This window comes from Malaclemys terrapin, chromosome 5 (genome assembly GCF_027887155.1).
Source record: "Malaclemys terrapin pileata isolate rMalTer1 chromosome 5, rMalTer1.hap1, whole genome shotgun sequence".
Lineage (NCBI taxonomy): Eukaryota > Metazoa > Chordata > Testudines > Emydidae > Malaclemys > Malaclemys terrapin.
Genome location: NC_071509.1, coordinates 134,656,615 through 134,682,199, shown reverse-complemented (window position 1 = coordinate 134,682,199; position 25,585 = coordinate 134,656,615). Strand labels below are relative to the sequence as shown.

Sequence of the window (25,585 nt, the reverse complement as noted above, 5' to 3'; positions counted from 1 at the left end):
GGAGCTGGCGCCGCTCACCCAGCTACCGATTCGGCCCTTAAACTACAACCCCCAGCATGCACCGCGACCGGGCCTCACCGAACATGCGCGTACCCTCGCGTAACCTTCCAGCCTCGGCTGGGGGGGGGGGGGGAGGTGACGTGTTTATGGGCGACGGGCGGCGAGCTGATGACGTGGCCTGCACGCAGCGGCGCGCGAAGGGTCTGAGCGAGCCGGGGGAGCGTAGAAGCGGCGCAGCAGGTCAGGGGACCCCCAAGGCGGAGAGTGCCGTGCGCCGGCCTCCCCTCTCGCTGCGGGTGGGTGGTCCCCGGGGTCCTAGCGCGGGGCCCCCGCCTCCTCCCCCCGGGCCCGCCTGCCCGGGGCCTCGCGGCGGCTGGAGCTGGGTCCGCCCGAGCTGCCGCCACGCCTCCCTGGGGCTTCAGCTGGGCCCGTCCCTCGTGAGGAGAAGAGGCTATTTTCGTGGGCCTAGCGGGAGCCCCGCTAGTCACAGTCTGTCTTCGTGTGCTGGGCCACTCGCCCCTAGCTGCAGGGGAGAGGCCTGGGGCACCAGCTTCTGGTATTCATTGCTCTCGCTGCCCTTACCCCGGCCTGTCCCCCCGCAAGTCTGTGCGGGGCAGTGGGAGAGCACTTCGGCCGTCGCTTCTGCCCGGGTTGTCTTCCCACTGCTTCGCAGTCAAGACCACTCCAAGGACTTGTGGCCACAGGCGTCCCGCTTGGGGGGTCCTTTTCTAGTAGTGCCTAGTGAACCTCAGGAGTTTTGTTGGGACAAGGCCGGGCCTCCCTGTTTGGGAGGAGGGAGCGGGGATGCTGAGCTGTAAGAGGGAGTGAATGGTCATGTCCTGCTAGTAGGCATACGTGTGTGCGCAGGAGGACGTGTGTGCACACACAAATAAAGCTAGATGAAGCAAAATAAATTTTTCTGTAAGAGAATTCCAGCTTCCAAACTCAACATACGCAGCACATCTGGGTTGGAGCGACTTCTGCCAATAGACAATATGTGACTTGCAGGGCTTTGGAGCGGAGCCCGGAGCTGGAGCGCAGAGCAGCTCCGGAGCAGTGGAGCTGCAGGTTTTTGCCTGGAGCTGGGGTGGAGCCGGAGCACAGCTCCAAAGCTCTGGTTGGGGAGGGGACTGTTATGTACGCTTTGATTTCTATAGGGGGATGTGCACTTGCTTTGCTCTAGCGACTATTTTGGGTGGGGCTGTATCTAGGGTATGTCACTCTTTCTCCACCCTTGATGTGAATAACAAGCAAATTATGGCAAGTGGGTTTAAAAAAATCATGCTTTCTGCCCATCAGTGCGTGTTCAGAGATGTTATGGTATTTGGGTCTGGAGGTAAGGGACAGAATCAGCCTTTCTGTTGAGACTGAAGGTAGAGGTATGAGGGGGGAGCATTGTGTGTGAAAGGGGATTCTGAAGTGTAGCGCCATGTTGATTCCAGGATATTAGAGAGACAAGATAGGTGAAGTTAGTCCACTAAGAGATATTACCTAACTTGTTTCTGTAAAGGGGACTCTGGTAATACAGAAAATATCACTTAGCTGTGCTATTTACTGACTGACCATTTTGATAAGTTTTGGTCCATTTTTATAGCAGTTGTTGTGAAGGGAGAAAAATAATTTTTTTGGGTGACTTCTGAGAACATTGATTCAAAGTGAAACACAGTTAAACCAATTCCTGGCTGAAGTTCATTACAGTATATATGTCAACACAGGTGCTAAGATAATAGTGGTGAATGCTATATAAATAGGTAGAAATTAAATGCCACAAGCATTGGTAGTCTACAGATGCTTGTCTACAGTCAGTCTTTGCACAAATTTAACTAAAATGAGGGGGGAGGGAGGGCGGGCTACTTAAACCAGTGCAGTCCCCTAGAGAGTATAGTGTTTCAGAAACATGTTATACTGATGTAAACTCTGTGGAGAGTCTCCCGATGGATTCTTCCTCCCCATTTGTGTTGGGGAACCCTTTTTGTGCTGCAGTATGCTCACGCCCATAACCCTTATGCATATGCATGAAGGTTCCAAATCCTTTTTCTTTATTGGGATTTCTGCACCCCATAAAATGTGGGGTACTGTGCTTTTCATATTATTTATTTTCTTTAGCATTTATGGCAACAAGTCCCCATGGCAACATGCGGTTGCTGCAGTATTTTCCATGATGTTACAATCAGGGGCCTTGTGGTTTAGATGGGTACATTGTGGCATATTTTCCTGAACATCACCCATTGGCACATTCTTTACAGTAATCTTGTAACTTCACCGGTACAGGATTATGTCAACCCTTCTTTAGGTCTAAAGCCTAATACAGGGGTTCTTCAAACTGGGGGTTGCAAGATTATTAGCTGAGGGGTTGCAAGCTGTCAGCCTCCACCCCGAAGCCCGCCTCACCCCCAGCATTTATAATAGTGTTAAATATAAAAAAAAATGCTGTGTGAAAGGGGTCACCACTACAAAAGTTTGAGAACCATTGCCTAATATGACTAAGCTACAGTTCTACAGGCCTCAGCCTGTAGATCTTGCATTACAGCCTTACTTTGTTTATATAACTAATACACATTCATCACTCATAAATAATTGTCAACCTTATACCCCTATAATACTATTGGTTGTACTCATTCCTATACTTGTATCTACCTCTGTTAATCACACATTGATTACATAAGAATTAACCACAACAGAAATAATTATATGAAATAATTGGCTACAGAGAACTGCAAAGAAATAAATGCTAGCAAAATGTCAACCTTTTTTCTTTCAAGGATGTTTTTGTTATGAACAAACTTGTGCATCTACATTAAAAAGGTAGGGTCACACTTCCGGAGAAATTATAACAAGCCTTAATGAGATCAGGCAGAAGATATTTTGAGTCATGCTTTATTTCTATATAATGTTCGAGAAGATTTTTTTTTTTGATTGGAAGCAGCACAACTTACTAGCAATAATATAACAATAGCATTGGCTGAAAGAGGCAAACTTTCTGCATATCATAGGCTTAAACTGAATTGTAGGCTATATTAATTGCTTTTCATATTGATAATTACTGCTTGTTGCTTTCATCATGGTCACAGAAGAGATTTGGACAAAAATAAATACCAGAGTTGCCTGTTGAAATAAAGAAAATGGTAATTACTAATACTGGTAGTTGGACCAAAAGTTGAATGATTCTGATTAAATGGGCCTCTGCCTAAATCTTTTACTTACCCAACTTTATACTTATTTCCAACTAGAATAATTTTTGATTGTTGGCATTAAATCAATTGGCAGTTGATGATGCTAGAGGCAGCTGTGTTTTACTTTTTTTTTTTTTTTTTTACACAACTGAACACTGCAAAGATCAGTTTCTCTTTCTGCATCAAAATAGTGAGCATTGTAAAATGAAGCAGTAATAGTGTTTTAACTAAAAAGACAAATTTTTTATTTGTAAAAGCACCTTGATGCAATAAGATTAATGTAAAAGGTCTCTTCTCCCAGGGGTTTATGTACATATCAAGTACTTTTAGTGCTTGAGGGTAAGGCTACAGTTTTGTCACGGATGTCATAGTGGTCGTGGAAACTGAGTTTGAATAAAGTCCATGAAATGCCCCCAAACCAAGTGGCAGTGTGACCGAGTTCACTCAGGTTTGGCATGTCTGCCCCTCCATTTCTGGCTAACTTTCTGTGCATCAACACTATGTGCTAGGGTGTAATACCCATCAAATTTGCCTCTCTGTCCCTGGGACAGGAGCCACTGCTACAGAGTGAGCATAGGATGGGCTCGCTCTCCGATCCCCTCTTCTTCTTTCCATGATCTGTCATTGTTTATCTAAACCTCTGTCGTGGAATGTTTTAAAGATTGGTATGACCATCATAGTCCTACTCGTGTGAACTAGACTTATGGGAGAATAAGACCCTTGGTGTGATGAACTGCAATGCACTAGGGTAGTATCACACATTCAGACTTATTATACCTCTTTATTAGTGGTCTAGATCTAGAAGAGGAACCAAAAGGTCATTAATGAAATTTGCAGAAGATATAAAACTGGATGGTGGGCTGGCGGGACTGGCTTATGAAGGAGACTCTTTGTTGCTTTAGAACCTCTTGTCATGGACCAGGGACTTGTTGTGCTAGGCGCTGTACAAACACCAAAAGATGGTCCCTGCTGCAAAGAGCTTACAGTTTAGGACAAGACAACGGGAATGCAGACAAACAGACGAGGGAGCATAAAGAAACAAGTCAGGAGTGGTTAGCATGCTAGACAGTGGGCTCACCACACCTGCTGCCCAATGGTTGTCAAGAGTTTGGTAGGTATTCCAACAAAGAGGAGAATTAAGAAGAGATGTGAAAGGACAATGAGGTGGCTTTGAGGGTATTTATCGGGAGCTCATCCCATGTGTACAGCATGGTGAGAGAGAGCCTGAAGGTGCTTGTTTAACATGTAACAAGTGGGTGATGAAGGCAGCCTTCATTGGCAGGATGGGGGCGGGAGTTGAGATCTTGATAGCATGTGAGAGATGATAGGAAGTGTGGGATAAGCTGTGAAAGGCCTTGGAAGTGTAAACATTATATTTGATGAACTGGAGAACAGGGAGCCAGTGGAGGGATGCAGAGAGAAGGGAACATAACTCTTACAAACTTTTTCAGGCCTAAATTTACTATAATATATTAAAATCTTTAAAACATCTGCAGTAAACATGTACAGCTTAATATTTTTATTTAATTTAGAAGAAAGTCAGACCACTGAACTGGAGAAGTCACTGGATAAGCAGCTGGAATCAGAGTTTGTTGAAGTGCATAACCAGCTTTTGACAGCAGTAGCCTCTTCTGTAGGCACAGAGAGAATATTTCTTAATTTCAGTTTATTCAACTAATTCAGTTCAATGAATTTCCTCCTCCAGTTTATAAATCAACACTAGGGACATGTCTCCACTACAAAGTTGTCGGTTTTATGTAAGTCGACATCGAGCCTCCGATTTAAGCAAGTCGATCTTGTGTGTCCATACTATGCTCATTGTGTTGGTGGAGTGCATCCTCGCTAGCAGGGCTTACATTGACACACGGAGCATTGCACTGTGGGTAGCTATCCCACAGTGCATGTAGCCGAGTGGAATTTTGGGTTAGGCTTGCAATACCTTATGGGACCAAAACATTTGCGCAGGTGTTTATGGGAACATGGCGTTAGTCTCCCACTTACCTCCCTCCTTGAAATCGATGGCAAACAAATCAAGCCTTTTTTGCGTCTTTTTTCATAAGCCTGGGTTACCCATGCAGATGCCATAGCACGGTAAGCATGGACCCCGCTCAGCTGTATACTATTGTGAGCATTACAAAAACCTTGCTCCTTATCCTGCAGTATTTACACAGCCGATACAGGAGCCACCGTGCGGAACAATGTGATGTCACGCAAGCAGCCCTGCTGGAAGACCTAGAGTGGAGCAATTCGCAGTTGCTGGCGACAGTCACGCATCACCTTGACAGGGTTGAGCACTGCTTGTGGGCCTGGGAAACAAGCACTGACTCGTGGGACCACATCGTTAAGCAGCTTTGGGATGATGAGCAGTGGTGGCAGAACTTTCGAATGCATAAGGAATTGTGTGAAGAGCTTTCCCTAGCACTGAAATGCAGGAATGCTAAAATGAGAGCTGCTCTGACAGTGGAGAAGTGAGTGGTGATAGCTCTGTGGAAGCTTGCAATGCTACACTGCTACCGGTCAGTGGGGAATCAATTGAAGTGGGTAAATCTACTGTGGGATCTGTTGTGATCCAAGTTTTCAGAGCAATCAACAGACTTCTGCTAAGAAGGGTAGTGACTCTGGGCAACGTGCAGGACATAGAGGATGGTTTTGCTGCAATAAAGTTTCCTAACTGCTGTGGGGCTATAGACGGAACGCATATCCCTATCTTGTCACCAGACCACCTTGCCAAAGAGTACATAAACCGAAAGGGGTACTGCTCAATGCTGTTGCAGGTGCTGGTGGAGGAACTCCGGTTTGTTCAGAAAGTTGCAAGCAGGGACTTCCTTTCCAGACTGCAAAATAACCAGTGGTGATGTTGAGATGGCAATTGTGAGCCTGGGGGACCCAGCCTACCCCTTGCTCCCATGGCTCATGAAGCCATACACTGGCAGCTTGGACAGCAGTAAGGACCAGTTCAACCATAGGTTGAGCAAGTGCAGAATGGTGGTAGAATGTGCCTTTGGGCATTTAAAAGGCTGCTGGCGTTGTTTGCTTACTAGGTTAGACCTCCATGAAAACAATATCCCTATTGTTATTGCTGCCTGCGATGTGCTCCATAATATCTGTGAAACAAAGGGAGAAAAGTTTCCGGTGAGGTGGGGGGCTGAGGCAGATGGCCTGGCAGCCAATTTTGAGCAGCCACACACCAGGGCAATAAGAAGAGCACATTGAGGGCTCCCCATCTCCGTGAGGCTTTGAAAACCAGTTTCAGCAATGATCCACAGTAATGTGACACTTATCTGTATTGTTCCTTACCAATGCTCTTCATTGCATTTTCTCCCCGTAAACTCCACTCTCACTAATCAGAGTGTGCTGAATGAATAAAGAGCCTTTTCTCTTCAATCTGTTAAGGTTTATTATGCACACAAACACATAGAGACAGCAAAGAAAAGTAAGATAACCTGGGGCAAAAGGGCTGAAAACACTGCGGGGTGGGGACAAGGAAAACTTGCTTACAATTGCACTGCAATAACAATCAAACAAAGCAATAACAATCCTTGTACCCTCCCCTGGTGTTGAGTGCAAGGAATACCGGACTCCCTCCCGCCCCCGTCTCATAGGATGTTTGGGCAAGGAGGATGTGGAACTTGGCGACGACGGCAGCAGGTTCAGCATAGGCTGCAGACAGACTCTAGCATCCAGTTGCCTTTCTTGAACCTCAACTAGATGCCTCAACATGTCTGATTGCTCCCTCATAATCTGCAGCATCTCTTCCTGTGTGGCACGCTCTTGTTCCCTGCATGCTCTCCTATCCTCCCTGCCTATGTGCAGCTTGTCGGACAGTGTAATCCCCCATGCTCTTAGCTCCATCTTATCACTCTCAGAGGCGTGCATTAACTCATTGAACACGTCCTCCCAAGTCTTCATTTCCGCCTTCTAATCTGGGAAAGTCTCTGCCCCAGTGTAGAGGATGTGCCGACGGACAAGGTTTTAGCTGCAAAGAATGAAAAGCACAAGGATAGCATTGACAGTGCATGCATTGTTTCTGGTGCAAGGTTAATACTTTTTATTTAATAAATACCCCTCAATGCACTTCCCTGCAAGTCACAATGTAATCACAACCACTGGCTATTGCAAGAGTTGGTTTGCTGCTCCAGCCAGGGTGAATACAGCCACGAGGCGTGGGCAAGAGAGGTCTTGTGCTGCAGCTTTTGTGAAGACATCCTTGAGATCACTGGTTGGAACTTCAGAAAAGCCTCCTTTCCCCTAGCAACCTGAGGACAGATTTTTGCAAAAGAGGCACTGGATGGGGGGGGGGGGGGAGGAGAGATAAACAGGAAGCTTCCCACCCCCCTTTTTTTAAAATGCTAGTTGCAATACACAGTGATCCCTTCCAACACAACAACACTATGCTTGGGAAAGCGTGGTTGTGTAACCCAGATTTCACCAAACGGGGGTGGATTACTTGTTGAATTGTTTGCAGCTTAAGGGCTAGCATCCAAAACTTCCCTCCATTTCTCCTAGGTGATCCTATGCGATATCACTCTCCTGAGGGTAGCAGAGACGGAAAGGGAACAGATGCTGCAAGCGTCTGGGTACAGACCTGGCCCTTATGCTGCAATGCTCTGTACTGCAATGATGCCAGCAGAGTTAATACTGGAATGGCGTGGGAAAGTGTCCTACTGTGGTGGATGAAATAAGGCAGCCCTTCCCAGAAACCTTCAGCAAAAGATTGCAAAGAACCTCCATGAAAGCTTCCTAGAGAACTCCATGGAGGATTCCAAGGCCATCCCTGTGCACATAAACAATTTTATCTGAGAGCACCCTCTGCGTAGCTGGAGTGGCCACCAATACCCACTACACCTACTTTTTTGGTCAGATTAAACATAAAAAATAACAGCATGTAACCCTACAGTTTGATTGCAATGTGTACTCACCAGAGGTGCCTTCCCGGCATCACAGTCCACCGGCAGTTGGTCCTGTGAAGGGATGGGCTCCAGGGTTAAAAACAGCTCTTGGCTGTCCGGGAGAATGGATTCTCCACTTGCCTGCCTTGCATTCTCCTCCTCCTCGTCAACAATATTCTTCTCGTTGTTGCTTGAGGTTGCCCGGAGCTCCTGGGAGGTATCCATAGAGAGTTTTGAGGTGGTGGTGGTGTTGCCGTCGAGAATCACATGCAGCTCCTCATAAAAGCGGCATGTCTGTGGGGCAGAATCAGAACAACTGTTCACCTCCCTTGTCTTATGGTATGCTTGCCGAAGCTCCTTTATTTTCACGCAGCACTGCTGCGTGTCCCTCATGTAGCCCTTCTCCCCCATGTCCCTCACGATTTTGGCATAGATGTCAGCGTTTCTTCTGCTGGATTGGAGCTCTGCCTACACAGTCTCTTCTCCCCATACACCAATAAGATCCATCACTTCCTCTGTACTCCATGCTGGAGCGTGTTTGTGGCCTTGAGTCTCTATGATCAGCTGTGCTGACGAGCTCTCCACGCTAATCAAACAGGAAATGAAAATTCAAAAGTTCCCAGGGCTTTAACAGGGGAGCGGCTGTTCCTTGTGTACCTGGCTGATGTGCAGTGGAGTTGAAAGTGCTCTCCAGAGCAGTTACGTCAGAGCACTGCGTGATGCCTCCTGGAGGCCAATTCATTCAAATTACACAACGCAGTGTCTACGCTATCCCCATGTTGAATCAAGTGCTACGCCTCTTGCGGAGATGGAGTACAGAAGTCGACTTTACAGGCCACTTAGGTCGTCGGAAGGGACTTGGTAGTGTAGACACATACATTATTAAATGGACCTAACGTGGCTTATGTTGACCTAACTTTGTAGTGTAGACCAGGCCTAGGTTGTGAGAAGATGAGACCTACTAATTCTACAATCTTGAAGAACCTGGTAATCGGAAACAATACATTCAATTCACTAACCACAGATAATACTTCCATTGTTTAATTAATCAGTAGTTTTAAATGCAAAGCATGTTTTGATAAACATTTACTTATTTTATAGCACATTTAAAGTAATTTTATTTAACTAATTAAAAAAAAAGTAAGACTGTTTTTGTGTGTTTTTAATTGAATTTCCATCCAAATAGTGTGACAAAAATCATGAATAAAAAATTCTTTAGTAAATAAGAAATGCATAATTCACCATTTTTTAAAAATTAAGAATCTGAATACATATAAATTGTTATATAATTGCTTAAATAAATATATATAGATATAGTGTATCCTCCTGATTAGCAAAAAGAATGCCCACATTTAGCTGTAAAGGCGAATTTAATTGCAAACCAGCATGTTTACCAACCAATGAGAATCAGCCTTTCTTTAGAAAAATAAAAAGTACAAAAGCAAACTAAGATTAAAATAAATGATTTAACTTAGTTTCCTGCTTGCTGATAAAATCATGATTAAATTGCTTTAATTTAAATCAATCCACACTGCCACACAGAGAACATCTAATTGGATTAAAGTCTGTATAAAACCATTTCAACATAGTGAGGGTACCAGGACTAGCATTTGATTGGAACCACGGTGGCTTCTGTGGCATGTCTTGGGTACATCCCAGTAGGGAAAACTCTGTAGAACTGCAACTTGAAGGCCAGTATGTACTTTTCATCAGGCACGACTCCATGTGCTTAGCATGGCACTCCAGTGCTCTATTTGGAAAAGCAATGCTGCAGTTTGTATTTTGCTAAGAGCTCCTCAATGCCGCTCACTAATCTCCCACAAGTGGGACTGTACAGAGGCTCTCAAAGAAAGAGAGGTTATCCACCAATCACATGTGCATTCACACTCAATGACCACCTTTCCCCTCACCTCAGAGTCCCATATAACATCAGGACACTGGTTTGGGAGAAGGAACAGGAAGTTAAGGAGGTGGAGTCTCTTATAGCCTTAGTTGCTGAACATTTGATGCCATGAGAGGGCACTTGCACATGTGTGTTCTCCCGTCCTCCCCCCACCCTAGTGGATGCTGCCTTCCAGAAGGTTCTGTGTGCTTGCCACCGGTGGACAACTCCCATAAGTGCCAATGCAGAGAGGTGACTCAAAACATTAGGCACCAATAAGTAACTTCTCTTTATCTCCAGTCACTTCCTCATTTACCTAGTCTATCTTGTCGTCTCTCTCCTTGCCCAGGCTCTCCCTCCTTCCTGTTATTAATCTTCTTTCATCTTAATACTGGCCTACCATTCTTCTACCACTCACAGTCGTGTTGCCCTCTCTGGCGGCCGAGTGGAGGGGAAGCTGCTGAGGATCTTGGGGGCTGAGCTGTGTGCATTTGTTGTGTTGCCCCGATCTCTGCTATGGAACTCAAGAGGAAGCTGTTAGTATCTGTTAGTAAATATTAACCCTATTCTTTTTTTTCTGTTTGTTTGATTAATTTATATATTAACTATTCTTTAAAATTTTTATCAACAAAGAGTGTGTCCGAATTCTAAGGCACAGAACGCTGGCCCTGGACTGATAGGTAACCCTATGCAGGAATGTTATCCATCATGCCGTATTTTAAAAACAATGAGGAGTCCTTGTGGCACCTTAAAAACTAACACATTTATTTGGGCATAAGCTTTCGTGGGATAGGTGGGTATTGTAGTTTTAAGAACAGATTGACAGAGCCAGAAGGGTACCCAGAAGTCAGTTACTACAGGACAGGCCCAACAAAGAAAGTAACAGAACGCCACTAGCCATTACCTACAGCCCCCAGCTAAAGCCTCTACAGCGCCTCATCAAGGATCTACAACCTATCCTGAAGGACAATCCCTCGCTCTCACAGACTATGGGAGACAGGCCAGTCCTCGCTTACAGACAGCCCCCCAACCTGAAGCAAATACTCACCAGCAACTACACACCACACAACAGAAACACTAATCCAGGAACCAATCCCTGCAACAAACCATGTTGCCAACTCTGTCCACATATCTATTCAAGGGACACCATCATAAGACCCAACCACATCAGCCACACTATCAGGGGCTCGTTCACCTGCACATCTACCAACGGGATATGTGCCATTATGTGCCAGCAATGCCCCTCTGCCATGTACATTGGCCAAACCGGACAGTCTCTACGCAAAAGAATAAATGGACACAAATCAGACATGAAGAATTGTAACATTGAAAAACCAGTAGGAGAGCACTTCAATCTCCCTGGACACTCAATAACAGACTTAAAAGTCGCTGTTCTTCAACAAAAAAACTTCAGAAACAGACTTCAACGAGAAACTGCAGAACTGGAATTAATTTGCAAACTTGACACCATCAAATTAGGCCTAAATAACGACACGGAGTGGCTGGGTCCCTACAAAAAATAATTTTCCGTCTGTTGATACTCACACCTTCTTGTCAACTGTTGAGAATTGGTCCCATCCACGCTAATTGAATTGGCCTCTTTAGCACTGACCCTCACCCCCCCCACGCACACACTTGGTAAGGCAACTCTCATCTTTTCATGTGCTGTATATTTATACCTGCTTACTTGTATTTTCCACTCCATGCATCTGATGAAGTGGGTTATATCCCACAAAAGCTTATGCCCAAATAATTCGTTAGTCTCCAAGGTGCCACAAGGACTCCTCGTTGTTTTTGCTGATACAGACTAACACGGCTACCACTCTGAAACCAGCCGTATTTTAATAATCTGTGGCACCTTCGTGTCTATTAAACTCTAAATATTCTTGGAAACAATCTCCTTAACATACTCTCATACATACATATAGGGCAGTGGTTCTCAAACTATGGCCGCCGCTTATTCAGGGAAAGCCCCGGGGGGGCCGGGTCGGTTTGTTTACCTGCCGCGTCTGCAGGTTCGGCCAATCGCGGCTCCCGCTGGCTGCGGTTCACTGCTCCAGGCCAATGGGGGCTGCAGGAAGAGCGGCCAGCACGTCCCTTGGCCCACGCCGCTTCCTGCAGCCCCCATTGGCCTGGAGCGGAGAACCTAGTTTAAGAACCACTGATATAGGGCATATACATAATGCTTACATAAGCATATATAGAATCGGGGAAACTAATAAGGGATGATTGTTACAGCAGATGTTTTCTGTTGGGGAGTCAATAGGGAAGATTGATTGTGGGGTAAGAAGGACCCATTGGGAGAGATTATCTTGAAGAATTGTTAGTCTTCTCAACTGTGAATAATCAGGCCTTCACACATAAACCAGGTGAACTGAGAATGTATAGAAATGACATCAGAACATATGTTCCTGGGGAATATTCTTGCAAAAAAGGTTTCTTTGTCTACAATCCTATATAATGATATTGGTAAGGGAACTTCATTGGGGGAATGAAGGCTGCGCTTCCCTCCAGATACAGTGAGACAGAGCCAGCTCTTGATAGGGTAATAATGTATCTCTTTCTGTATTCTGTATAGTGCTGTACTAATCTCTGATTGATAATCTTAGATTAAATAATTCCAATTTAGCCCATTGTTTGAAAACCTTGAGTCCTTAAATCAGACATGCAACAAAGCAATGAGTTGAACTGGAATTGCTGGAGACAGCACGATGGGCAGTGTAACCGCACCGAGAGCTGGTAAGACCAGCGTTGTGTGTTGCTGCACAATGGGTTCCTCTTCAACGCAACTTGGTGGGGCGGGAACATTCAGGACTAATCCCCATAGCAGAGGCAACCTGCTCTCAACAGAACAATATTCCTACTCTCCACTGCAGAGGAAGTTTTCAAACCATGAATTATGCGAACAGCATGTAACTCTTTCTGAGTAAGAAGGCTAGCTAGAGAACAGAACTGTGCATCACTAGATTGTGTTAAACAAAATCCCTAGGATTCCTTGGTATGTTAGCACCATAGCTGTTAATGGCTGAATTGTTTTAGTGGAAAAATACACAAATCATTTAATCCTAAATTAGTTGGTGCTGTCATAATGTGCAAAAGACTTGACTGAACTTTCTCTCAGGAGGATATTTTGAGATTTTCTTCTTTCATGTGTTTTTATACATTCGTGTATACATGTAGCAGATGATGAAACTCTGATGAAGAACTCCTGCATTCACCTAGTCATGTACATTTCCTTCCCTGTGGACAGATTACTTGAGCCTAAAGTGATCAGCTAAAATGAGGACCCTGGGGGACTCAGAATGATAAAACAGCAATAGTAACTCTCATTCCTATACCAACTGTTCACTAACTGCCTTTTATTCCCCCTTAAATTTTACAGAACAAAAATAACAGAAATGCAGGAGAATTAATCATATAGAATTGAAAATGATTTCTCCACATCATAAACTTCCTCAGTGGATGTCTGCAGAGAGTAAAGACAATGCTGTGGGTGACAAAAAGGTAGGATCTGATGTGAACGTCTAGTTGTTCTGCATTACGCAGATGGTTTAGACTAACATTCAATTTTATTACATTTTCAGCTTGCACCATTGTTCTAGTATTCATTGTTAATATATTTACAGCTTGTCTGTAGATTAATTGTATATATGTGGTACATTTTTGATGATCCATTTTGCCGTACATAATTTTTCATTTGACAGAACAACAATCTTAATATAAATTTCACCATGTAATATGTTAGTACCTGTTAGTAAATAGTAATACTTTTAGTTCTTTCTTTCTGAAAATTTGATTAATTTATATCTATTAACTATTCTTTAGAATCTGTATCTTCAACAAAGAGTATGTCTGAATTCTAAGGCCCAGAACACTGGTCCTTGACCAGTAAGTTACCCTATTTTGGAATGTATTAATTATGCTGTATTTAATAATGTTAGGGTGCCTTCATGTCTCTAAAACTCCAGATATTCTTGGAAACCATCTCCTTAACATTTTATATAATTTTATTTTTATATATATATATATATATATATATATATATAAAAGCATATATAGACTTAGGAAACTAATAAGAGATTATTGTCATAGCAGATGTTTTCTGTTGGGGGAATCAATATGGAAGAATGATTGTGGGGTAAGAAAGACCCACTGAGAGATATTAACTTGAAGAATTGTTAGTGCTCTCAGCAGTAAATAATCATGCTTTGACATGAGAGAGAATATATAGAAATGACATCACAACATATGTTTCTGGGAGAATATTCTTGGAAACTGGGTTTCCTTTGTTGGAGATCCTATATAATGATTGTGATATGAAAACTTGGGCGGGGGGATGAAAACTGCACGTTCCTTCCAGATGCAGGTAAGATACATATACAGCTCTTAGTCTGACAACAAAGGGTAGCAATGTATTTATTTCTGTATTCTGTATAGTGCTGTATTTATCTCTGATTAATAATCTTAGATGAAATAACAGGCTCAATTTAAATTTAAACAATGTCGAGTCGTTAACACAGACATGCAACAAATATAATCTGCTCTATCAGTGACAAAACAACAACATGGTATGAGGATTAAATTAATAGCAGTCAAGACATGAGTGTTACTGTGTATAAAACCCCGAGTAGTACGTTACTGTAGCTGATTGTCTGAGTTTGCTATACTCCAGTGCTATGGAGTAACATCAGTTGCTCCACAGTTAAAGTCGCAGCTGAGTCGTCTTTATAATCATGATTACGAGCTTCTTTTAAAAACCAGAAAAACTGTTACATCATTATATCAACCTCAAAATTCATTGAGAAGATACGTGGTTAAATTAGGATATTACTACTAAATCTGAAGTGACTTGTAGAAGGGGTTCTAGAATAGATGTCCAATAAATAGGTGTTCAGAGTTGATAGTCTAACTTTGTTTGCCACTTCATAGCACATAAACTGAGTGGCCTGTATCACACCACAAAAATTCCAAACAAAGATGGGAGAGAGATAAAACATAGTGGTTGAGACTTAGCACTCAACACCTACGTTTTGTTAATTTTGAAGTATAATTTCAAAATTTGATTGGGATTACCAGCTCTGGCATGCTTATTATAGGATGTCAGATAACGGCTGGAGACCTGAATCCTCTTTTTTTAAAAACAGACAGGTACATTTCTAGCCTTGCTCTTTAGAGACGAGAACTCAGATGCAACCCAAGGTGGGAAGGAGAATGCTTCCATCAAATGTCTTGCCAGGGGGACCAAATCAGCCTGCTAAGATTTGTGTGAGATTCTCCCCTCCTGCAGATCTGAGGAGCCGCATAGGAAGAGAGGGCAATATCCGCCTTCCCCCCCCAAGCCCAGATCTTCCTCTGTCCTCCCTTCCTGCATACCTCCTTAGGTCCTCTGTCATTTGCATCAGCAGGAGTTGGTAGAGTATTTGGACTGCAGAGGCTAAAGTTATGCTGATCTTCTCTTGGCATCAGCTGGCCCAAATTGTTCCTCTTAAGTTGCTACTTAAACTATCATACTGAGTAAGTTTCCCTTCTTCAGTTACAAGGTACTACTCCTGGGGGGATTCTGTGCAAAAAAAAAAAATTCAAAATTCTGCGCCAAAAAATTCAAAATTCTGCATATTTTATTTGTCAAAATAATGTAGAATAATCACACCAGTTTCAATTGTTTTGGTAATTTATTTAAACTACAATACAGAAAAAGTCACAATAACTATTCAACATTTCTTAAACACATGAAAATTAAGTTACAAACACTTGGTGACTAATACCTTGCATTCCAGTTATAATCCCGTCATTTTAATTACATTACAGAATACTAAACGGGGGGGGTGGGGGGGGGAAAGAGTAGAATGTCATTTTAAATTGCTCAGACTTTCACACATGAAAGTCGTAAAAGTTTGCTAATCATTGTCCTGGACTTGGCCAGGTACTTTGGGAAGTGCTTAGTTCTGATTGTCCTAACATTTTATTGACGGCTTGGTAAATGTTTTATTTGCCCTCAGTCTTTTTTTTTTTTTTTAAACGGGTAAGGAAAATAAATCCTGAGCTGTAATCTAACCCCATTGTGCCACTTTGACACAGGAAAAAAGTGAGAAAGCAAATAGATCTTCCTAGCTGAGGATTCCCTTACTGTAATTTATAATAAGGCTCCTTTACATCACTCTGGCAGTGTAGGGGCTTTAAAACTTTCACAGGTTTTAATGCTCCTGGGGGAATTGATGGAGAATGGGAACAGTTAACGAACAATAGGAATAATAGGCAGGCTGCTACATTTCTGCCTCAGAGAATGAGATCAGTTAACTCAGGCAGGCACTTCATTTGTGCCTCTAGCCTGCCTCGTGCATAATAAAAAGCCCGACCCTTACAGGCCAGGGAGCTGCAGTCACAAGAGGGAGGGACAGCGTCTCTCGCTTGCTCACTTGTTGGCACGCACGTACGCTCAGCCCCGTCCCCTCCCCTCCCCCGGCGGTGATCACGCAGGCACGAACCCCCAGCCCCCCTCCCCTGTCTCTGAAGCTGCTCCAGGCACTTACGCGCTGTCTGGGCTGCTGGGGAAGAGGCGCGTGTCCCCCGGCAGATTTTTTTGTGTGTTTTTCTGCATGGGGGGCACAGAAAAATGCGGGCCATATGAATTCTATGCCCCCGCATGGGCGCAAACCCCCCCCCCCCCCGGAATAAGATACTGGGGTGTGAGTGGAAGGTAACTGATTGTTTACATGAAGTATAAGTGCAGTATCCTGGGAGTATAGTATGTGTATACGCTCATTTCTTACTGCACATCTACACAACCCGTGGTGGAATTATTTAAGTTAAAGCAATTCAAATCATGTAATTAAAAAAAAATTAATTGGTTTTAATTTGGTTGAGGCTTTGTAAAACTAATTTGAAAATGTGTGTGTCACACTGACTCGAGTGGCTCATCACTGTAGGTGCCCACCTCAGGGCAGACTGTCAAGAAACAGGGCATGAACCCCAAACTAGTTGTGTGTTCTATACTTAGATTTAACCAACCAAGTAACAAGTGTTAAATCCTCAGGTACTAGAACAATCTTAATAGGGAGCCACAGACAGTGCCCTTGGGTACTCTGATCTATCTTGCCACCCAGGCAAGCCTTCCTCTGTGATAGGTGTTCCCTAAGGTTATGTCTACACAGCAAAGAAAGACCCGTGGCTGGCCTGTGCCAGCTGACTCGAGCTCATGGGGCTCGGACTCCAGGGCTGTTTTATTGCTGTATAGACTTCTGGGCTCGGGCTGGAGCACGGGCTCTAGGACCCTCCCACCTCGCAGGGTCCTGGAGACCGGGCTGCAGCCTAAGCCCAGATGTCTACAAAGCCTTGAAAGAGCCCCGCAGCCTGAGCCTTGCTAGCCCGAGTCAGCTGGCACAGGCCAGACGTGGTTTTTTCTTTGCTGTGTAGACGTACCCTTACACCAAAAATCACAATTATATTCAGATGACTCCTAGTCCCAGAGGACCAGTCACTTACTCCTGGTCAATTGCATCTCAGATCTCAAACCAAAGACAATGCTTGTAGCCAATCCTGTAATTAACTAAAGGTTTATTAACTAGGAAAAATAAATATGTTGTTTACAAGGTTAAAGCAGATAAACGCACACAAATGAGTTGCAGTCTTAAGTTTCAAAAATTAATAGAAATTTATGTAATAAGCCAACTCTGTGTCCTTTAGGGCAACCCACACTAGACAGCAGGGGAGTCTTTGCCTATGCCTAGAAGTCTTCGCCCCTAAGAGTTCAAGCAGCATTTCTCCTTAACAGACATTTTTATTCCATTCCCCAAATGTTCAGTCCGTGATGGGATGAGGGCTTGTGCACCTGCCATTTTCAGGAGTATGGGGGAAGCAATCAGCAAGTCTTTTGTCCACAATGACTTGTCTGATGTCTGTAGACCTTCTTTTATTGGGGAGGAGAGGACACCTCTTGTGGTAAACTAGCATTTCACACTTGGTAATGCTTCTCCCTGGATAGTGGGGGATTTACAGTCTTTGCAAACATTTTTATAGTTACAGAGCAAACATTACCTTATAGCGTGGTATTATGAGTAGGATTAATACACACAGCATCCTACAAGCATTCTATAAAATCTAAACAACTCAACACATTCTTATAACTCTGATATTTATTTTAGCAATGCTAACGCACAGGTGAGCCAGATTGGTTTTTGTCAGTGTTCAGTGAGGCCATGCATCTAGTTTTGTGTCTTCCAAACTGTCTTTTTCTTACCTTCCACTTCTAAGTTTAACACCCTGTTTCCTGCATAGTCTTCCTATATGGCGCATTTTATTAAGAGGGGTCTTGGTGATGCATGAAGGCTCAATGGGTTGAGAGAGTCGGGGGAGGGAACGACTACAATGGGATCTGTGAAGGAGGAGTGTGTACATTACTCCTGAGGGCATTCTGTACCAAAAAAATTAAAAATTCTGTGCACAATATTTTAAAATTCTGCAAATTTTATTTGTCAATTGTTGGAGGCTCCAGCATAGCATTGGGGAGCACAGGCCACTGGCTGCACAGAGGTGGGAGATCACTGTGCAGCACCCACCGGAACATGGACTCAGCAGTGAGGCTGCACCCAACGACACAGTGCAAGGACCAGACTTGTCCAAGAAACATCCCAGGGCCCTGCCCCTCCGTGCCAGGTGCACCAGGTCGGGACAGGCAGGCTCAGCAAGGCAGGATCCAAGTGTGGAGGGGCTTAGTGTGGGGGGATCCAGGTGTGGGTTGAGAGGGCAATCTGGGTGCGGGTGGCTCAGTGGGGGATCTGGGTGCAGAGGGGATCTGGATTGGGGTGTTCTGGGTGGAACAGTAATGGGACTCTGCAGGGGGGGTCCAGGTGAAGGTGGTTGGGACTCAGCGGGGGGGAGGTCGGGTGTGTGAGGGAGATAGAGCTCGGCAGGGGGTATGGGTGTGGGGGCCTCAGGGGAGGCCCAGATGTTGGGGCAGTGGGGCGGGGATCCAGGTGCAGCTGGTTGGGGCTCAGTGGGGTGGGGATCTGGGTGCAGGTGGCTTGGTGGGGTGGTCCAGGTGCAGGGGGAGTGGGGCTCATCGTGGGGGTTCTGAGTGTGTGGGGCAAGGCTCAGCAGGAGGGCCTGGATACACGGGGCTTGGGTAGATGGGGGAGTAGCTCCCTGTACAGTGATCCCTCCCCCTGCAGTTGAGGAGTGATGGGTGCAGGAACTGGGGAGTGGAGGGGGAGAGAGTTTGCAGAGCTTCCTGCAGCTGGGGGAGAAATCTGAGGGTGGGTCTGACCTGGCCCCAGATGCTGTGCAGGGAAGAGGAACCAGCCGAGACTAGCAGCTGAGTTGGTGCAGGGTAGGAACCACCAGCTGGGTCTTCTCCAGTCCCGCCTCCTGTCCCACAGTGATTTACCTCTCTGCCGGCTGCCCTGGGCCCACAAAACACACTGCGGGTGAGGTGGGGGGGTTGCATGACCACTCCTGTGGCTTCCCTTTGCTTCCCATCAGAAAATCATTTTTCTGCAGGGAAGCAAAGAAATCTGCGGGGGACATAAATTCTGCACATGCGCAGTGGTGCAGAATTCCCCCAGGAGTAGTACATGCAGCTGCTTACAGAGAAGACTACATGTATGAGCAGTTTCTGGTGCACATGAACCCTTATATCCCCGGAGATGTACAAAAAAACCCCAAACAAACAAAAACCAATACTTCTCTGTTATGAGCAGAAGCTGCATGTTACAAGACAGCAGCTGAATATAAGTGGCACATAGTTATGTACAAATGTTTTTGCTTATGATCAATAACTATCAACAAAGATCTGAAATGCAGTTCCCCTTACCCCCAAAGGTTGCAGCTGATCTTATCAGGATATACCTCTCAATCAAGAGATGGATGCACTGCTATGGACAAATTTCAGCCAGAGTCAAATTATAAATCCTTTCTATTTAAAAAAACAAAACAAACAAAAAAAAAAACAACCCCTTCCCCCCCCCCCCAAAAAAAAAAAACAAAAAAAAAAAACTTAACCAAAACTGAAAAGAAAATTCAAAGGCTATAAAAACTGAAATTTTACACCAAAAGGCTACTACCTACATTTACAGAGAACAATTTTATTTCTGCTTTAGAATGTAACCATAACTATGGAGATGCTACTATGTCCATGATGTGCAATGTGGCCAGATTGTGTTGCCTTGAAGGTGCTATGGATTATTTTTCTCCTGTGGGTCTGACTCAAGGTTGTTTCCAAAGCTGGGTATTTCTTACTGTAGTGTGTTATGTTGGCTGCCAAATAACTGATGGCTTGTCTTCCGTACAAAATTGTATGTTCTTTACAGAGTAGAATTCACTAATGTGATGCTGCCAAGGACCAGCTGTGTTCAGCATTGTGTCAGGTGTTTAAGGATAAACCCTGATCTACGCTGACCGCATAGTCACAGCCAGCATTGTTTGATTACTCTAATTTTTAGTCCCGTCCTAGTGCTGTTAATGTGTAGCAAAGACAAGGCCTGAGCCACTGTCTTAGACATAATAAGTTTTATAAGAAGGAACAAAATAAAAATTTTAACCAAGGATAGATGAGATGAAATATCAACTACAATTGATATTACATTTAATATTTATATGGTAGTTTTAATGTTCAGGGCTCCTGACTAATAATTTAAAAATTACTCTTCTGCAGCCCAACATTTCACATGCTCCTGGGTGTTTGGGCTACGCTCCTCTCTGCCGCTTCGTGGAGGTGCTTGCTCTAGTCACGCCCTCTCTGCTGCTGTTTGCTGCCAGACTCTGCCTTTGCAGCAGCAAACTGTGGCAGTTTCTGTTTCTCCCACCCTTACTCTTCTGTTTTCGCTTGTTTTGCCCAGTTTTTGTGAAGTGGGGAGCAGTGTTCTCCCTCTTCAGTGCTCCTCTTTCTCCCTGGGTTGGTTATCCCTCAGGTTTAACCCTCCTTCGGTCTCCACTGCAGCGTCTCCCTGCCTGCTCTTCTCCCCCTGTAGAGGCATGACAGGGCAGCCAGGAAAGCACTGGGTCAAATCCAAGCGGTGCTCTATATGTGATGCAGCCTTTCCAGGCTCAACAGTTGGGGAGTTGTGCCCAGACTGCACCCAGCCTTCTGTCTCAAACTCTCTTAGGTCCCCCTTCACTCCTCCTTTGAGGAAGTGATTAGGGATGAATTGAACAAGTCTGATAAGGGCAAGCACATTCACAAAAGTCCCCCACCTCAGGGTCTGTAACATGCAAGAGCCAAAGGCCTCTATTGCTGAGACATCAGAGGTGGACGTTGCAGTAGCCTCTCTCGCCAAGGATATGGTTATTCCCTCAGGAGGGGAGTTCTCCCCGAAGGATCCCATAGATAGAAAGATGGAAGTCACTCTCCAAAAAGACTTTGAAGTCTCCTCTGCCACCCTCCGAGCGTCCTTGGCAGTTCCCTGTTTGGCTGGAGCATCTCTTTCCTGGATGGAAGATCTCAAAGGCCTTAAGCCCAGAGATCACCTTGTCTTTGGTTCCATTTTAAAGAGCATCTCCCTAACAACAACATTTGTAGCTGATGCCTCAGTGGATATGATCAGGCTGTCAGTCCAAGCCATGGCTTCTAGCTGAATAGCCAGGCACCACCTATGGCTCTGACCCTGGAAGGTGGATACTCACTCTGAGCAAGTCCTATGCTCAGCCAAGTTTACAGTTTCCCTCCTTTTTGGAGAAAAAGTTGGCTATGTTGGTGGCTGACAATGTGGCAAAATCCACACAGTCTCTCCCTTCCTCACTAACTGCCCTCAGGAGAGACTGTGGACCAGCCTTCAGACAGAGGCACTCCTTTCGCTCCTCATCTTTGCAGAGGTACCAGCAAAGGGACACAGATTCTTCCAGGGAAAACAGTGGAATCAGGCCCTGGGGTTGGGAAGTGTTGAGGGAGCAGCTCGCACCCACCAATCCAGTGCAAATCCCAGAAACCCTGGAATTCCAACCATTCTGGACTTCTTCCAAAAAGGCATAGATGGAGGTCTTCAGCCCAGTACAGTTGCCCATCAGTGTCCGCTCTTAGTAGCATGCTATTCACAACATGCTTAGGTTTCTTCATGGCAGACAAGCCACAGGTAGCCAGATTCCTTGGAGCAGTCTGGTTAGCCAGTCTGGCAGTCAAGCCACTCTTCCCAAAATGGGATTTACTGCTAGTTTTGGGGGCCCTGATAAGCCATCCGCTCAAACCGCTGACTACAGTGTTCTTATTTGTCCATTAAGACGTGTTTTAGTAGATGCTGCATCCTCCAGGCAAGTGTCGGAGCTGGCAGCCTTATCTATGCAGCAGCCTTTACTGCATGTTCCATGAGGTCAAGGTGGGGTTCAGGACTCCAGAATCTATTTTTACTAAGGTGAATTCCTACTACTTTGGTTCCCAAGAGGTTGTGCTTCCTTTGTTCTGTCCAAAACCACAGCAGCAAACAGAGATGACATGGCATACCTGAGGTTTTTAAGGCACTTCTGACATCTATATCTATCTCATAGAGCTGGAAGGGACCCTGAAAGGTCATCGAGTCCAGCCCCCTGCCTTCACTAGCAGGACCAAGTACTGATTTTGCCCCAGATCCCTAAGTGGCCCCCTCAAGGATTGAACTCACAACCCTGGGTTTAGCAGGCCAGTGCTCAAACCACTGAGCTATCCCTCCCCCCTCTATCTCAAGTGTACACAGTCCAGAAGAAGATTGGGCTTTCTATTCTTGTCCTTCCACTCAAAATGGCAGGGACTTAGAGCTTTCAAGTCCTCCACTGATAGGTGGATTAGACTATATATTGTGGAAGCCTACAAATCATTGGAGGTTCCTAGCTCAGAAGAGATCAAGGCACGCTCCACGAGATCTGTAGCAACCTCATAGGCGCAATGAGAAAATGCATCCCCTTTGGAATTTGAAAAGTGAACACTTGGTCTGCAGCTAACACCTTCATTGAGCACTATAGAATGGACTTTCTTCTGCAGTGGCCTCCTTTGGCAGAAAGGTGCTGTGGGTGATGGCCCAGAAATAATATAGGGCTTTTGGGTGAGCTCACTCAAAAGGGGGGGTACTTCTTTTCTACCAAACTCTTGTTTTATACCCCTCCTTATGTCTAATCACTGCTTGCTACTTCCCAGACATCCAGAATTGTGGGAGATGCTGCTTGCAGAAAGGAAATTGATAGGAAATTTTCTGTTCATTTTAATGAACTGTACAAATTTTTTCATATGTCCATGTATTGCACCACAAAAACTATATTAAAATAACATTATTAAGGTTGCAAAGTCAAACATTCCAAAGCTAGGAAATGCCAGAATTTAGGTTGCCTGTGTGACATTAATTTGCTCCACTTGTGAATGTGTATACAGAGACTTTATCTGCTAAGCCCTAACAAGTCTCAGCTGAGCATGTGCAATTTGTTACAGGTTTATAACTTGGCCAAAATTGGGCTAATTTTTACAGGGATGGTAAAAGGCACATCCCTGACCCCAAAGCTATCTCCTGACAGATTTCAGGTTCCTGCTCCAAAGCACGGAGATGCTACAGCATTTTGAAGAAAAGGTTGCCAGAAATTTTTAACCTGGACAAAACGTATTTTTCCCTAGTCTTGTTCTCAGAAATGATGAACTCTTTTGGCTGAAGTTTTACAAAAACAAGTCAATAAAAGGCTGACGCCTGGCATGGAAAATTTCAGCCCAAATGGTTAAAGTTTGGCAAATTTGTAAGCAAGTGAAGACAGGGTCTTTAATAAAGGGTGGTGCTCTGAGCTGTCTATTTTAAAGTTTGTAACTGTTCTGCTAAATAGTTTTACAGTAACAAACCAATCCCCAAATTGTTTTGGTAGCCAGGACTATGGCTTTAAGAAAGTTGTATTGCTAATGAATGTGTTTGCAATGTGGCTAAATATGCCCTATAACAGATCCTCTTCTAAATGTTGTTAAACAGAAATCTCATGTTCAGAGGAGTGTTCTGGAAAATGACCTGCCTTTCTTAGAGTTCCATGGCTCTGTCGTTTATAGCTACGATGCCAGTGACTGTTCCTTTCTGTCAGAAGATATCAGGTAAAAGCTTGCATGTTTTCTTGGTGTGCGTGTGTCTATTGCTACCTCGGAAGGGTTTGTGTTTTTCACATGCACATCTCTACCTGTTGTGCAATTTTCATACACATAGTGGGTCAGCTACTCAGCCATAGAAAATGTCTGTCGATAATAGATGTCTTCTCTTTAGTGTAAGTAGCAGAATTCTGTCTGGTTTTACATATTGTTGACAAGCACCAAGTGAAATTACAGTTTCTTAGGACCAAAAATTATCCATAAATGCTACTGAATGACATCTGCAGTGAGTGGAAATTTAGAAATAAACTTTTAACTTTAGCTGACTGGATGTAGTTCTGCATTTGTACCCTTTTTGTGAGACTTCATGTCTGGAGACAGCAGTCTTTAAAGTGCAAATCCTGTACTCTACAAGTATGTAACTTTTCACATTGCGACTAACTCCATGGAGTTCAATAATTTCAGTAGGACTACGGTGTGTAAAGTATGTGTTTGAATCTCTGCCAGATCGGAGTCTAAAGATATATTATCAATTCATTATGCAAATTGTTGGTTTCTGGATTTGGATAGTGCATACAATGTTTTGGGGGACAAACTTAACATAAGATCATCAATAAATTGAGAAAAATAGTTATGAGCAAGAACTTCCAAAAATATATCTAAGGAAGGAGTGTCCAGTTTCTGTTTTTCTCTCCCTTGGGGTGAATTTAATTGTGGCACAGCAGGCCAACGAACCAGTGTCTGTACTACATAAGACCTGTAGTTAAGGGTGTACGTTGTTTGGAAGGTGTCAGGTGAGCCCTTTGTAGTAGGGTGAATTTCACCATCAGTGTGGAGGCTGTTTGACTACCACTCTAGTAACAGCCCCTGAACAGGGAGTGAGAGAAGTAGTTTTTTAGTCGTTCATTCTAAAGTAAGCTATACTGTTGTCATATGTTATAGATGATATATGTGTAATAGAATTACTAAATGGGAATTAATCAACCTATTTTCTCTTCAGAAGAAACCTATCTGGTGGAGATGTGATAGGATTTGACATTGAATGGCCACCCTCATATACTAAAGGGAAAGTAGGGAAAGTCGCCCTAATCCAAATATGCGTCTCGGAGAAAAAATGCTACTTGTTTCACATTTCTTCAATGTCAGGTCAGTATCATTCTTTTTGTGCTCTGGTTCATATGGCCATGAATTGCCTCTCTGTGTCAGGTTACTTAATCTGTGCTTTTGCCTCCAGAAGCAGACAGTACTTCCTGTTTCAGCTGATAGAGAAAACCCACCCCCACTATAGTGCACATATCCAATTATATAATTCTGTGTGGGTATGTTAGTCTCTGTCAGCTCACAGAGGTCGTTTATATCATGAAAGTGACCGTTACTACAAAATTAATTTAATTAAAAAATCCTTATTGGTGGTGTTAACATTGTAAATTATGGCTGAATCAATTTTAAAAGCTAGATTTTTTTCAAAAGAGTTTAGTATCCAGAAGGTCCCATGTGGGCACCTAAATGAAGTGGCCAGATTTTCTAAAGTGCTCGGTATCCAGCAGCTCCCATTGTTCCAAACAAGGAGGAAAGAAAGTTTCCTTCTCATTTACTCTGCTAATGTTTTCATTTCTCTTTGAAGACGACTGTC

General features: G+C 44.2%; 1 protein-coding gene across 1 annotated transcript in view; it reads left to right on the top strand.

The window, feature by feature from the left end:
* The first annotated feature begins 185 nt into the window (after positions 1-185).
* Positions 186-25,585, top strand: part of WRN (WRN RecQ like helicase) — a 119,590-nt gene continuing 94,190 nt past the window's right edge. The window contains exons 1-4 of the mRNA XM_054030237.1: positions 186-240; positions 13,327-13,448; positions 23,846-23,961; positions 24,953-25,098. Coding sequence (XP_053886212.1) covers positions 13,374-13,448; positions 23,846-23,961; positions 24,953-25,098 — 337 coding nt within the window. The 5' untranslated portion in view covers positions 186-240; positions 13,327-13,373. The remainder of the gene's footprint in view (positions 241-13,326; positions 13,449-23,845; positions 23,962-24,952; positions 25,099-25,585) is intronic.